Raw genomic sequence first — 15,739 nt, forward strand, 5'->3', positions numbered from 1 at the left:
TTATTTGCAATTCATTTACATATTTTGTATTGTTATTTCTGTTAAAGGTTTTTCACCTTTCTTCTGTCTACCTATTTGAACATTCATCATAATTGATGTAATAAAAAGAAGAGTGGAATCCAGTTAAGGCCTTCGTTGATGATGTGTCTGTTCCTTTCAAGCGGGGAAATTGTGTACAAAATGCCAAAGCTTGACAGTGTGTGTGTGTGTGTGTGCGTGTGCGTGTGTGTGTGTGTGTGTGTGTGCTTAGTTAATCATACTGTATTGGACAGACCCCAAAATAGACCAATCACAGCTCATAGCACACAAATTCTGTTGACATTCAAATACAGTATCATCATTAACTAAGCATGATCTATCAATGACTTCATCATGTGTGTGGCCCCTCAGCTAAAGTGTTGACTAGGTCCTTTGAAACACTGATGAACAATGTGATATTAATGGTGGCATAACTGTGAACAAAGAAAACATCATGATCATGCGTAATAAATCATAATTCATGGTGATGTACTCCTCTTAGTTAATGTTTTAATTAAGGTGTTGTTCATCTATGAAGTCATGAATGAAAAACATTGAACTTGTGTTAGTTCCTGATGATTCATGAGATATTAATGCATGAATGAATGCATAATTCATGCATGAATTTATACATGAATTCATGATAATTCATGTACCCTTACCATAAAGTTTTACCCATTAACTTTAACACTGATTCAGTGTTACTTTCACTCACTGTAAAGTGGGACCATTTGTGCTCTGAGCAGTTAATTTAACTTTGCTGTGTTCATTTGGCAAACTTATCCTATGGATCCATATGCTTATTTTTCTTTTAACTTGAGCAATAACAGTTGCTTGACTCCATCAGATCAGAAAGCTACATATTCCAGCAGGCTGTTTAATCCTATTGTGCTGACAGCCAGAGGTGTAAAGTCCAGGTTCAGAAAGTAAAAGTCCTCCTCAGTATTTTGTTCCAATCACCTGGATTAGCTAATTAGCACAGTTTCTCAGCCAGGAGATAAAACTAATTAGTGAAATCATCAGGCTGAGTTTATGGGTGGAATAAACATATGGCAGGACTTTTACTTTCCGACCCCTGAACTTTACACCTATGCTGACAGCAGACTATACTCTCCTCACTGTACATCATGCAATGGTCAGAGGGGTCAGAAAGTAAAAGTCCTGCCATATGTTTATTCCACCCATGAACTCAGTCAGCTGATTACACTAATTAGTTCTGTCTCCTGTCTGAATTAGCAAATCCAGGTGATTGGAACAAAATACTGAGGAGGACTTTTACTTTCTGAACCTGGACTTTACACCTCTGGCAATGGTGGATCATTAGAAAAAGGAATCATGGTGCTTTTGTTAGTCCAACAACATGTGCTTAAAATAAAGTTTATTAACTTACCAATTAGGTTTACTTTACAAATGATAACTGGCCATAAGTAATATGCTTACAATTTTTTTATTGAGAATCAACAGAGATTCAGATGTTTATGTTTTTTTTTTTTTTTATAATGTTTGCAGTCACCATTACGGTGATCAGCGTTCAGCTTTAGTTTGGGTCTTGACCCTTGACTTTTTTAATATTAGTTTTTCTCTGTAACTGTATGTTTACATTTTTATTTTTATTTATTGATTTATTTTTATTTTTGGCTGAAAAAGCTGAAGTTAGTAGAAATTAGATGATGTTACTTATTGGTGATAATGTTATCTGCACATTGCACATTTGCACAGAAAGTACATTATGCACATTATGATTGCAGTAAAAATAAAATGTCAATTTTCTTTTTTTATTTAATTAGTGCAATTTGATACATTTTCAACAAGAAAATTAAAATGAAATTAATAATACTCTTTCTCTTCATGGCAGATAACCATCAAAAGGAGACCTCTTCTGTATTTCTTCAACATTATCCTACCAGTATTTTTCTTCATAGTGCTGGATGTGGCCTCCTTCTTCATTGATACAAGTGGATCAGACAAGCTGTGCTTTAAAGTGACTTTACTTCTGTCTGTTTCTGTGTTGCTGCTGATTCTTAATGACACACTGCCCTCTACAGCTGATAAAATCCCTCTGATTGGTGAGTCTAACACAGACCTGATTGTCATTTTGCTAATAATAAAATTCTATAACTGAAACTCAAGTCAAGATAACACATATTATGAAATATACATTAAAAAACAGTTTTCTCCTAATAAATAATATATAACTGTGAATTTAGGGATTTATTGTTGAATATTTGCAAATGCAAATTTCCTTCCTTTTTGTGGTATGTTATTAAAAAGAGAATGCACATATGCCTACTTCACAAGAAATACAACACCTTCTGTGCACTTATAGGGGAGAACAGGGCATAACCTAACACTTTTTTTTTACTTTCTCAGTTTGTGCAAATTCACTAGGGTTTCAGAGTATTTATTTTTTCAACAATTAGAACAATTTTTTGGTTTTGTTTCATTAATACAATGATACTTTATCTTGATTTACCCCGATAGAATGAAAGTGAAAGGTGACAACATGCCCCATAGGTGGCATATGACAGCTTAAAATGTTATCTGATCTAATCTGATCTCATCTGATCTAATAAAAAATATGAAAGACAAACTAAAATATTTTGTCAATAAAACCCAACACGTTGATCTCACAGTGATCCCTCCATATGATCACAATGTGAGTTCACAGTGAGCTAAAAGTGTAACCTCACTGTGCACTCATATTATGGCCACAATATGAGTCACCTCAGCTAGAACTGTTATTGGACATGGACTTCAACATCACTCAGACGTCAAGTTTTGGTTGAAAATAAAAAATGGGTTGACGTCTTAAACATTTGATGTCAGACTCCAACGTCATTAAACAACTCACAGCATTACCAGCTTCACTTATTACTAACTAGATGTACTTCTGTCATATGTGTACAAAAGTCCTTACTGAGATTAACAGAGGTTTAGATGATGATGATTTATTGAAATGTATAGTTTGGTTTAATATAGTGTTTGCTTTAGTTGGGCAGTTTGACTTGAGGTTTTAATGTTGGTTTTTCTCTGGCTGCTGTCACTGTTTATTATGGCAGGAACAGTAAGAGTAAATGTGATCAGATGATGTCAGCTACATGACGATGATAATAATAATATAATCATCATGCAGTGCTCTGATCAGATCTCTTCTAAACCTGAGTGTAATTGATTTAATATATTTTATAATAGTAATGTTTCTACAGCATGAGATCCAACAGTGTTTAAATAAGGCAAACTATATAATATTATATACATGTTTTAAAAAAACTAAACATTTTGAACTACTGTACTGTACTCTTAGACACACTCAAACCTCAAGAATTAGCATGTGAATCTCATTCTTGAGGTTTGAGTTTGTCTCAATGAAGGGGTTTAAAACTTATTGTACACACACACACACATTGCGATAATGTCTTTATTATAACAATAAGTCAACATACTTGATTACTTTTTCTCTTGCTATAACAAACTCTTACACTAGCCAGAAAAAAAAAAAAAAAAAAAAGCCCGGCATCAATTAGTCAAGGCCAAAGAGCCCAACTAAAGCAAACACTGACCTCCACAATGGTGACCAAACTATTACTTTCAAACTAACTTTGACATCTAAACCTCTGTTAAGAGGTTCAGTCCTGTGTCTGCTGGGAAACTTCCCGCTAAACCTTTATAAGAATGTTAAGGGATAATGTTTTATCAATGTTATCACTAAACATGTTTAAAATGTTTTTAGAGATTGTTCCCTATCGTCCGGTCACTACGACATACGTCGTGGTGAACGACGAATACACAGCAAAATCCCCAGTGTTAAATTAACACTCCTCAGTGTTTATATGTGTCCACACTACAGAGTGTTAAAATTAACACTGAAGCAGTGTTGAAGTTAATGAGATAATTAAGTGATTAATTAAGTGATGATTGGCCATTAGTGGTGACACCTGATGTTAATAAGCAGAATCATTGACGGAAAGAGAAAAAACAATAACAGAAAAAAGAGAAACACAAGAACTACAACTGACTTCCAGTCATTACACATTGTTGCACTTATTACCAGTTTGACTTTATTTCTGTCATACATCGACAAAAGTTCTTGAGATTCAACAGAAGTTTAGACGGTAATATTTTATGGAATTTTTCTTTTCAAGTTACCATTTTGGTGGTCAGTGTTTGCTTTAGTTGGGTTCTTGACCCTTTTCATTTTATAATATTAGTTTTTTTCTGGTTGCTACAACTCTGTGTTTATAAAGCACATTTGTTACTGCAAGAGAAAACATGACCTGCTCACAATATGTTTTGATGATAAAAACATTATCATGTAGTGACCTGATTCATTGATGCCATTCAGAGTCTAAATTTTTGACTATATACTTGATGTCTTGTTTTAGTATTGGTGGTTGTAGCTCTGAGATTCTACAGTTTGAGATCCAACAGCAATATGAAAAATTTTGAAAATACTTTGAGCAAAGAAGTTATTGTGTTTAAACGCACAGACATCAAGAATCAGCATATGAATCTCAACAATGGTGACAATAAACAAACTAGTGACAAACAGATCAACTCTGAACATCACAAAACAAGCTATTAAAGTCAGAACAAAACAATAGCAAAATAAAAGCCAACAGAAAAAACAATGAAAATTACAGGACAATTCAGCTGCATAATTTATTCATGCTGCAATGCATGATGTCAGCCATTGATGCGTTCTGATTGGTGGCTCCCATCATGCACTGCAACATTAAGCATTTGTTTGATTGTCACCATTGTTGAGATTCATATGTAGATTCTTGATGTCAGTGTGTGATTTTAAATCTTTCAAATCTTTAACACATTGCTGGAAGTAACTACTGCAGTGAAAAATTAATAAAACAATTAGATAATCAGTTTATAATGCTGAGTGCCATCATTGAATCAGGTCACTAGTAATTTCATCATCGAAATATAACCAGGGCTGCATGTGCATTTCCAAAAGCATCTTAAGCCTAACTTAATCGCAGACCAACTGCAATAAATGGTCTATACGACCAAATTAGGCTTGCGATATTTTCAGGAAACACAACCAAAGTCACAGTTTCTCTTCCCACAACACATATGCTCTATATGCACAGAGTTGGAGCAGCCAGAGAAATACTAATGTTAAATAATAACGTGTCAAGAGCCCAACTAAAGCAACCACTGATCACCATAATGGTGACATGAAACGAAACATTCCATAAAACATTACCATCTAAACTTCTGTTAAATCTAAATAAGACCGTGTGTAGAAGTATGACAGAAATAAAGTCAAACTGGTCAAATAATAAGTGCAATAATGGCTCGAAGTCAGTAGTTCTTGTGTTTCTCTTTTTTCTGTTCTTGTTTCACTTTCCTTCAGTGAGTCTGCTTGTTATCATCAGGTGTCACCACTAATGGCCAATCATCACTTAATTAATCACTTAATTATCTCATTAACTTCAACACTGCTTCAGTGTTAACTTAATTATTGCATTAACTTCAACACTGCTTCAGTGTTAATTTTTAACACTCTGTAGTGTGGACACATATAAACACTGAGGAGTGTTAATTTAACACTGGGGATTTTGCTGTGTAGGAATCTCACTAGAGAGGCCAATCTACTTCAAGTAAAACTAAACGAGCCAATACATATTGGCGTGCAATCATTTGCATCAGCTGTTCAGCCTCGCAGCGCGGGTATTTAACAAGCAGCTGGTGCGATTGGACTTCAGCTTTTTGCTTCGGAGCCGAGCGTTTCGATACTGAATGATCAAACAACAAGCAAGCTCTTCAAGATTATCTCTTGTGTCTGGTGCGGGCGATACAGCGCAGCAGTGGGGTCGACTTTCTCTCTTACTGAGCAAAACAAAAAAGCTGTTTTCACAGCTGGTAACACCAGGAGAGGTCTACTTCAGTAGAATGGCTTGGGTGATCTGAGAGCTTACAGTCTATGGAGCTGAGGGCTTCTCCTTCGGGGAACCAACCCCCTAGGGCCCCTCCCTCTCTAGCGCATCACAAGTTGTGCAGCTTCTGGATGGGATTGCTGGTCCTTCAAAATTGGAGGAACCTAGCGTTTCATTCAAGGCTCCAGCTGAGGGCAGATGTCGAGAGCTGAATAAACACAGTATAAGAAGTGCCCATTAAAGTCTTATCCATAAACTCTCTCTCTCTCTCTCTCTCCCTTTCATTATCACAGCGAAGTACACAAAACACTCGTTACAACTAACAGTAAACAAATATATACACACCTCTTCAGTGGGTGCTTAATAAACTGGTAAACCTTATATCTGTATGTTGTGGGATGTGTCTCCAATGTGTTTAGTTTAGGACAGCTCAGTGTGTGTGTGAACGAGAGTGAGTGAGTGCGCGTGTCCGAGGCGCGCCCCTCCCCCTGTATGATCCCCGCGAAGCAGCGGATGAGAGTGGTGTGAGAGTGATATGGTGACCGGTGCAGGTAGTTAGCTATGTGCAGTGTATTTCAGTGCAGCCAGCAAAATAAAGCACCTAAACTCTTCGGCAAGATGGCCTCTTTGTTTTTATATGCTACCATCGGGAGGAGAACTACCGGCCCTGGAGAAGACGGATCTCCCTTGTGTCTCCCAACCATGGTTAGGAGACAGAAGCAGGAAAGGTTAACACGTAAAATGACTCGATGAGCTGTCATAAAGTGCTCTCACTTTCATTTCTGCCGTGGTCAGTAACATTAGTCCTGTTGCTCTAAAGACCGTAAGGTGGATCACAAACAGTACAGATCATCCTCGAGTAACAAGGAGAGTAAATGAAGACTGCTATGTTCATTCTTACATCCAACAAACTCAAATGTAGTGTCAATCAGCAGTCGTGGGAGGGGCCTGCTCAATTCTACGTCACATTGCGCCGAATCTGAGAACAGCTCATTCTGAGACGGTGCTTATGATTTATGGGCATTATAAAAAAAGCGCTGGGTGAATTTTTATCATTATAGGGTGGTTGTGTACACACACTGCCAACACACATTTATGTTCAAACACCATGTAAAAGTGAATTTTGCATAATAGGTGCCCTTTAAGTATCTATTAAATGTCAAATGAATGTTGCTCACTAGTAAGTCGATTTTCACTAGGAGTGTAATTTCAGAGGCATCTTAGCTGTTGCATTCATGATATTAATATATTTGTATGTTTTTACAGGGGTTTACTGCACTGGGATTTTCAGTCTCATTGGTTTGAGCATTCTGGAGACCATCTTTGTGAATTGTCTGATGGCTAAAGGAGCTGAGAGCAGATCACTAGTGGAAACCACAGCTGCTGTTACTGGATGCGATGGTAAGAGTCGACACAACATATTCAGTTGGATTTCATCTGACAAAGTGTCAAGCAATTTTTAATCGAAGAATTGTATATGAGATGATACTGACCACAATAATTATAACATTGATCTACAGCTATGCTTTGTATTTCCTCTCATAGACAGTGTGAGAGATCTGCAGAGCCCTCCAGACTCAGTTAAAGATCAGAACGAGATCCAGAGATGCCTCTACTGGATCAGAGTGGCAAGAATCATAGATGTGACCTTCTTGGTTATTTACATACTCACCATTATTGTGTTTCTGTCTGTGCTTGTGAAGGTTTGGGTTCAGTGATGTCTTAAATACAGTACATGAGATAACACACTACATTGACTTATATTCATAGTTTATACAGAGTTTAAAGTTCCCCTATTACAGTTCCTAATTTTGTTTTGGAGGTCTCCTACAACAGGTTTACATGCATCAAAAGTCAAGTTTGACTTTCTCATAATATACATAATATAAATTTTCAGAAACAAAACGCTCATTACCATAACTGAACTTCAGCTCCGTCCGGAGTAGGGCTGTGCGATATATATCGTGAGATTGTTATGCGCATCTCGTCAGTAAAGCCGGTTCCTTGATTAGTAGTAAATCACCATCACCTGCTTTCAGATGAAGCGGCATTTACTACAAAGAGCCGTAGTTAACTGACAAGCTGAGCCATATCGCATTAATATCACGGACGTATCGCCAGCGATAATTAATACGATATGGCTCAGCTTGTAAGTTAACTACGGCTCGTTGTACACAGCAAAAACTCCAGTGTTAAATTAACACTCCTGGGAGTGTATGAGTCCACACTCAAGAGTGTTTAAGTTAATGATATAATTAAGTGATTAATTTAGTGATGATTGAACATTATTGAAGACACCTGATGTTAGCAAGCAGAATCACTGAAGGAGAAAATCACAAATTGTAAGTTACCGTTATGACGATCAATGGTTGCTTTAGATGGACTCTTGACCCATATATTATTAACTTTAGATTTTGTTTGTCTGTTGTTTCTGAATTATAATCACCAGTTAAACAAAGAAAAAAGTGATCTGATGGTGTTGGTTATATTATGACAATCATCATTTGAACTTGATCACTGAACTCTTTAAAATCCTTCTTTCTGACTTCGATTTATGTTGTTGGTTAGTGAATCTGCTTAAATGCCCAGCATTTTTTATATAATATAAAGGATTTCTTAAAAGTTGTTTAAAAAAAAAAAAATTCTTTCTTTTAGGCACACACAGATGTCAAGATTCAGTCTATGCATCTCAACAATGGTGAGGAGCAGAATATTCAATTAGGAAAAGTAAATTACATAGACAATTCAGATCATAATTTATTCATACCGCAATGCATGATGGGAGCCATTAATGAGTTGTGATTGGTGGTAGCCACTGCAACATGCTTTATTATTGTCACCATTGTTGAGATTCACAGGCTGATTATTGATGTCTGTGTTTTAAATTAATTTATTTGAATGTCTTTTGATCAGAAAAATGTTTATTAAATATTTAGAATTATAAGTAAAATACTGATAATCATAGGTTGAAGATTCACTAAACTGCTGCTAACAAGTTAAACCAAACTATCTCAATAAGTTTCCTTTTTCAGATCACAGCATGATTATGTCAAAACATAACCAACACTATAAGATAACATTTTACTTTGTTCATTTAACTGTTATAAATCAATAACAGCAGACAAACAACAGTAAATATTAAAGTAAACATATAATGGTCTAGAGCCCAACTAAAGCAAACACCCATCACCTTAATGGTAACTTACAATTTGTGATTTTCTCCTTCAGTGATTCTGCTTGTTAACATCAGGTGTCTTCAATAATGCTCAATCATCACTAAATTAATCACTTAATTATCTCCTCAGCCCTAAATGCCGCTTCATCTGAAAGCAGGTGATGGCGATTTACTACTAATCAAGGAACCGGCTTTACTGACGAGATGCGCATAACAATATCGCGATATATATCGCACAGCCCTAGTCCGGAGGCTCGTAAAGCTCAGCGATTGAACACACTGTAAAGACAGTAACGATGGCGTCGATTTTACCATATCAATCCGAGCGCGAGTCCGATAATGAAACATTGGAAGAACCAGTTATTCAACCCGAACCTCAATCGCAAGGATGACTTGAGCAGAGCGTTTCTCAGAGATACACTACTCATTATGAGATGTTGCAGCTGTAATTCCTCACCATCAGCATTAACAAGTGTATGTCCATCAACAAACCGTTAACAGGCTTATTAAGGCTGAGATGACTCCATATTTAATATACATGTGGGCCAGATCATCATTCCACATGTGCCAGATGTGGGCCGGATCTGGGCCGACACAATGTTGTTATCTGAGATACGTTATCCGAGCACTAACATGAATGACTGATGTAACATTAAAGTTTTCAAGCCGGTTAGCCGGAGACCTACATAATAAAACACAAAACTACATATTTTGAACACCCGGTAGTATATATATACACATCAATAATTATTAATACTTACAGGTTGTGATTCTGAGTAGCAAGTTGGTCCAAATAAACTTTCACGTGCAAGTATTTGCGAATCCCACGTTGAAGGGCGGGTCAAGTTTTTCGTGAGTGGAAAGCGTAGAACTTTATGCAGATTTGTTAGTTAGTGACGTGTTGCCATAACTGATAGGGATTCGAATTCCTGACGACCCGTTTAGGCGGATCAGAATCGATTCTTTCTTTCGGGAGACTATAACTTTATTTATCGATCACTTTCAGCTTTATAACTTTGCTGAACATTTACATTGACATATATGTTACACACTGCATGAAAGGGAATATTCGAAAAACCATAATAGGGGCACTTAAATACAATAAGCATGCAAGGGAAACAACAGACCAGCAGACTAACCTGACACACTGAAAGAGGATAAAAAACACACTGATAGAAAAAGATCATAATACTTAGACATAAACTGGAAAAGAAGCAATTTGATAGTTAATAGAATAGATATTACTCAATATCTTAGGTGCACTAAAGGTTTTTTTTTTTTTTTTAAATGAACAAGAATCAATTATTGAGCAAATAAATTAAAAATCTGTGTTCAAAACGGTCTCCTTGCCACATGTAATGGTGTATAATTAGAGCTTTCTGGTAGGAGTTCACGGGAAATGTTAGATTTACTTAATTCATCTTTGCATTGTTACTTCACTAAATAAAGAGAAGATTGTCTGGCCTTTCCAGTGTGTGTGTATTATTAAGGTTGTTGGTGTGTTCATTTTGACAGCTTGTAGCCATAACTAATGAGCAACATTATTAACACAATGAATCATTCAAAAAGGCAACCGTCTGAGGAATCACCTGTTCTTAAAACAAAGAAACCTCATTCAATGGCATGTGTCTGAAAGCTTATAAAGACAGCTGCTGTGTTCCCACATGAACAAATACTGTAGTATATTATAGTAAAATTACTGTAGTAAATATATATATGGTATACAACCGAAATGTATATATGGTTCAAACTGAATATGACCCATATATGAACCATATATGGTTCAAAACCACTACAGTATTTACTAGAGTAATTTTACTATAATCCCACATACACTGCAAAAAGAGATGTGTCAAAAAACAACACATGTGACTGTGTAGATAGCCTTTTGACACATGTTGTGTAGATTTTAGCACACAATGTGTGTTAAAATGTAACTCTGGATAGAATAGCACTGGGTGGAGGGCAGTTTGTGTTTATGAAAAAAAAATATAGGTATATTTTATATAGTATCCCATAAAATGCTCTAAAATAAATAAAGCAATACATTCAAATAAATAAATTAAATCTTAATTCATGAAAACTAAAGAAAATAAAGATCAACGGGTGTTTTTTTGCAGCCAATCACATCATGCCTCTTTTTCAATGTCTTTTTCAAATGCTGCTTTCACTTGTTATTAATAACCAGATTAACTTTATTTCTGTCAGACTCTACAGAAGCTCTTATTGAGAATGAACAGGTTTTGGTGTTGATGATTAATTGAATGTTTCATTTAAAGTCACCAGAATCGTGATTAGTGTCAGCTTTATTTGGGCTCTTGACCCTTGACTCTTTAACATTAGCTTTCTCTGATTGCTGTAAATGTTTGAATTTTAACACATTTGAAACAGCAGAAATAATCATGAGAAAAATATGCTCAGATGATAATATTATCATCATGGACATGTAAGATTGTTAAGATCAGCAAGAGTTTAATATCTTAAAGATGAGTGTAATATATCAAAGATCATATTTAAACAGATTAGCATATTGCAATTAATTTAAAATTTAATTTGGTGAAAATTTAATATCAGTAAAGTTAACTTTGTTTTGATTGTAGACACCAGCAATATGCAGCAATTGTAAAGCCACATTAAGGAAATGGGACAATGAAGAAAGCAAGCAAATGGCAATAAATCAATTGAGAAGTAACTTCTGGACTCATTCCTGTATTCTAATCGACACACCATTCTGGTAGCACTTATCCTTAACCAGCCAAACACCAAATATTGTACAGCCAGGCAACATTTATGCACCATTTTCACAACAAAATATGTTTGCTTCTGTAAGCATGAGCTACCAAAGCAACACCATTTTCTTGGTTTTGCATCTCATTTATTAATGGCTAATTGATTATCAGTTAGTGGCATTGGCTGCTGAACTTAAATATCAACTAGCCTACATTTCCACAGGTTTGACGACTGGACAATGACATCCTCTGAGAATTGCAGCAGAAGCGTCACATTTCAGTTTGCAGAATGAACCCATTTTGTTAATAGGACAGTTTACAGGTAGCTAGTGACAAATGTGAAATATGCCGTAGTGGACATTACCATATTCTGAGATGGCTTTCCAGGTCACAGAGGGGAAAGTCCTTCTCACACCTCAAACATCTCTCCATCACAGCTGATATCTGAAATTCAAGATATGACATTGTATATCATAGTAATTACTATGTAAAACAAATATGGAACATTGGCTTACCTTCTCCACAGGCAGACAAAGACTAAGTGACCGCTGTAATGGGATTATATACAGAGGTCCCCTCTTGATGTCCACACATCGTCGTAGATACTCTAGACTGTATCCTGATGCCGGAATAGGGACCTTATTGAGCCTCTTGGTTCTGTCACTCTTTGCAAGTGTGTAACCACCAGCTTCACTGAGTGGTGGGTAAGTTTTGTATAAATGTTCTGTGAGATAGGCATGATCACCCATGTTGTTCAGAAAGGTTATTATCTTCTTTCCTATACCACACTGTTCCAAAAAACGAGCCACCTCAGGATTTGGCACAGCAACAGCATCAGGCTCTGGAAGGCACACAAATATATGTGTCCAGGGTACCTCCCTTTTTGTCTTACGGGATATGCCTCTCCATCCTCCAAAAGGTAAATTGTTTGGTCTGAAAAGGCGAGCAAGATTGGCTTGAATCTCATCATCTCTGTGGGTGTTTAGCGAAAGACAAGCTGAGGAGGATGGCCAGGATGCAGGCGCTCGGGCAGAGGACAACGAGTGGTATGGAAGCGATGGCACAGAGGTTGACTGGGATGTTGAAGGTTGTGCAGTGGACAATGAATGTGAATGGTATGGAAGCAATGGCACAGAGGAGGATGGCCTGGATGCAGAGGGCAGGCCAGAGGACGATGAGTGGTATGGGAGCAATGTCACAGGAAGGTTGGCAGGGATGAATGAGGTAGTGCAGAGGAGGAGGAGGTGTTTGCCAACCGGTCAGCTAGCAGAGAGGTTGTTCTCTGCATATGCTGCAGCAACTGTTGAATATCATCTGCACTCCTAAGACAGTAAAAAAAAAAAAAAAAAAAAAAAGGGGTGATAAACATGAAATTGTTGGTATATTATTCCAATTCCATAATGGGTACCCCAGGCGTGGGGGTTGCAGTATTGACACAACTGTATTTTTTTTAAGTCTTAAAAAAGGGTTTCTAGAGTTCGCTACAATTGGCGCAGCAGAGATACGTCGTTTCTGCAGCTTTTTAAAACTTCAAAAGTCGCAAACAATGCTCCATTTCTTTGAGACGAAATCGGTCGTAGTTTGGTTAGCATACACTTCAGCTAGATATAGCACGTGCTCTAGTAACAATGCAGACAAATTAAAAACAAACTAACGTTACCGAAGTTCATGGAAGCTTTACTGATCGCTAATTCAGTAAAAAAAATAAATAAATAAAAAAGCCAAATCTTGTGTGAAATTAATCAATATACCTACCATAACTTTAGGTTACAGTATGTGTAGATTTATCAAGACTGCAAATAGGCCTACATTTTACATTTCGGACCGGATCCTATTTTTATTACTTCACATTTCCAATGCAAGTGAAATTCTGTCAGCTCAATAAGCCTAAAAATCAAAACGGAACATCAAAGCCAACGACACTATGACCGTAATAGGCCTAACGTCACACGTTTCCAATTAGGCTTATTCAATACTCATTAGTAAACTAAAAAGCTCAATACTCACAGGTTCAGAGTTTTATCTTCCATTATTTGGTTCAGATGGCTGGCAAGACATGAAATGGCGGTAGTCCGCTCTCTCTTTGCTATTTTGGCGGTACGCGAAGACCCACCCACATCTCTGATCTTGGCGATAACTCTGGATTCGGGGTCAGTGTATCTTTGGCCAATCAATTTTCCTTTCATAAACAGGTTAAAAAAAAACGAGTATATAGATATAGATATGTAGTCATTCTAGAATTGGGGGTACATTTCGAGTCTGCCAGATAAACCTATTTAAATAATAAAAAACTATTTTTAATCAATTTTGAATAACACAAATTATATTACACTATCACTAAAAATAATGCTTTATGTATATTTAGGAATACAATGTAATGGGGAAATTAACTAAATGACTCCCACTGGACCTATTATTGACTGTCTCCGCCTCCTGATTCATACATTCAACTTGAATTATCATGAAACTTAAGTCTAATTTTCAAATATTTTTTGTTTACACTCTTAAGTTATATAAACAATTGCATAGAATATATTTTCTGTATTATTTGTAATTTAATAAATAAATAAATAGATTGTGTCTGTCCCTACATTCTGGTCAACTCTGTTACCCATGTTATAAAACAAAACAAAAAACTCCAAGGCATTTGTAGAAAAAGCATGTGACCAAGGGATGCCACTTCCTCTGGTGGGAAACTCTGGAAAGCGTGAAGTATTTCATTATTCTTCTCTCATTAATTTGTACAAAATGTTTAGTATACACCAACAGTAGATTAATTATAGGTTTATAGTTGTAAGAAGCTGAGGGAGGGGTAATAGCCAAAATAATTTGTTTAAAATATAGCCTACCAGTCAAAATCGTCACAGAAGTCAGCTGGATCACGTAACTTCTTGCTGAAGAAAATCTCATTTTCATACGTCACATATTCCTTGCCAAGCTGGAGTAACCAAGCATGACATTTGGGTGCTCATAGTCAGAAAAAAAGAATTTTAAACATTAGTAAGCAGCAGTACCTTGACTGTGGATCCACAGCTGTTGATTGGAAAAGATAAGAAAGCCCTGGTGCTGCACTGTCTCTTTGGGTCCACAGTTTTTGTCTACCAGGTTGGTCAGAAACCCCTTCACTTGTGATGACCGGAGGCATATCAGCAAATAACATCACCTGCCAATCTGAAGTGGCTGAGGCATAGGCCTGAATAAAGCACATGGTTTAAACCGCTAGTTAGCATATATACTTATTTGATGCATGTTATCCAACTGCAGGTGACAAATTCCACACATTTCCCAGAAGACCGTGTCAAACATACTATTTTGACAACAGCATCCCAGTCATCATTCGTTGTCCCAGTTGGACAGGCCACATCACTCCCTACAGACACCTACAGAGAAACTAGAGTTAGTAAACATTTCAAATTCCACATATTTTACATTAGATGCAACAAAGCTTACTTCCATGTAGTTGACCTCACAGGTGACCTCTCTGGGAGACCAGGGGAGAGAAGGAGAAAAGGTATTGTTCAAAGCATAGGTGACTGCCCAGATAGCAACATTGTTTCGGCCCGGATCCGGCCCACATCTGGCACTTGTGGAATGCGGATCTGGCCCACATGCAGCATGGAATTACGGCACTTGTGTGGCCCACTCCTGTTTGCCAGATCTGGGCCACAAGCAGGCCATAGCAATGCCACATGTCAGCCAAGAGTAAATAAATAAACCAGACCTGGACCTGATCTGAGTCAAAAAGTCTGTGTATATTAAATATGGAGTCATCTCAGCCTTAATAAGCCTGTTAACAAGCAGAATCACTGAAGGAAAGAAGAGAACAGAAAAAGAGACGCGCAGAAACACAAGAACTACAACTGACTTCAGACACAGCCTTAGATGAAATCAACTGAAGAGAAAAGAAGACATTAAATCTGTGAAGA

At 36.8% G+C, this 15,739-nt stretch overlaps 2 protein-coding genes across 2 annotated transcripts in view; one reads left to right on the plus strand and one right to left on the minus strand.

The window, feature by feature from the left end:
- LOC307160368 (5-hydroxytryptamine receptor 3A-like) overlaps positions 1 to 9,867 on the plus strand; it is a 41,654-nt gene extending 31,787 nt beyond the window's left edge. Inside the window, exons 6-9 of the mRNA XM_079874439.1 lie at positions 1,874 to 2,084; positions 7,176 to 7,310; positions 7,455 to 7,710; positions 9,472 to 9,867. Coding sequence (XP_079730565.1) covers positions 1,874 to 2,084; positions 7,176 to 7,310; positions 7,455 to 7,627 — 519 coding nt within the window. The 3' untranslated portion in view covers positions 7,628 to 7,710; positions 9,472 to 9,867. The remainder of the gene's footprint in view (positions 1 to 1,873; positions 2,085 to 7,175; positions 7,311 to 7,454; positions 7,711 to 9,471) is intronic.
- Positions 1 to 15,739, minus strand: part of myadml2 (myeloid associated differentiation marker like 2) — a 235,087-nt gene that overhangs the window by 33,331 nt on the left and 186,017 nt on the right. The window lies entirely within an intron of this gene.

This window comes from Squalius cephalus (genome assembly GCF_949319135.1).
Source record: "Squalius cephalus genome assembly, chromosome: 1".
NCBI classification, from domain to species: Eukaryota; Metazoa; Chordata; class Actinopteri; order Cypriniformes; family Leuciscidae; genus Squalius; species Squalius cephalus.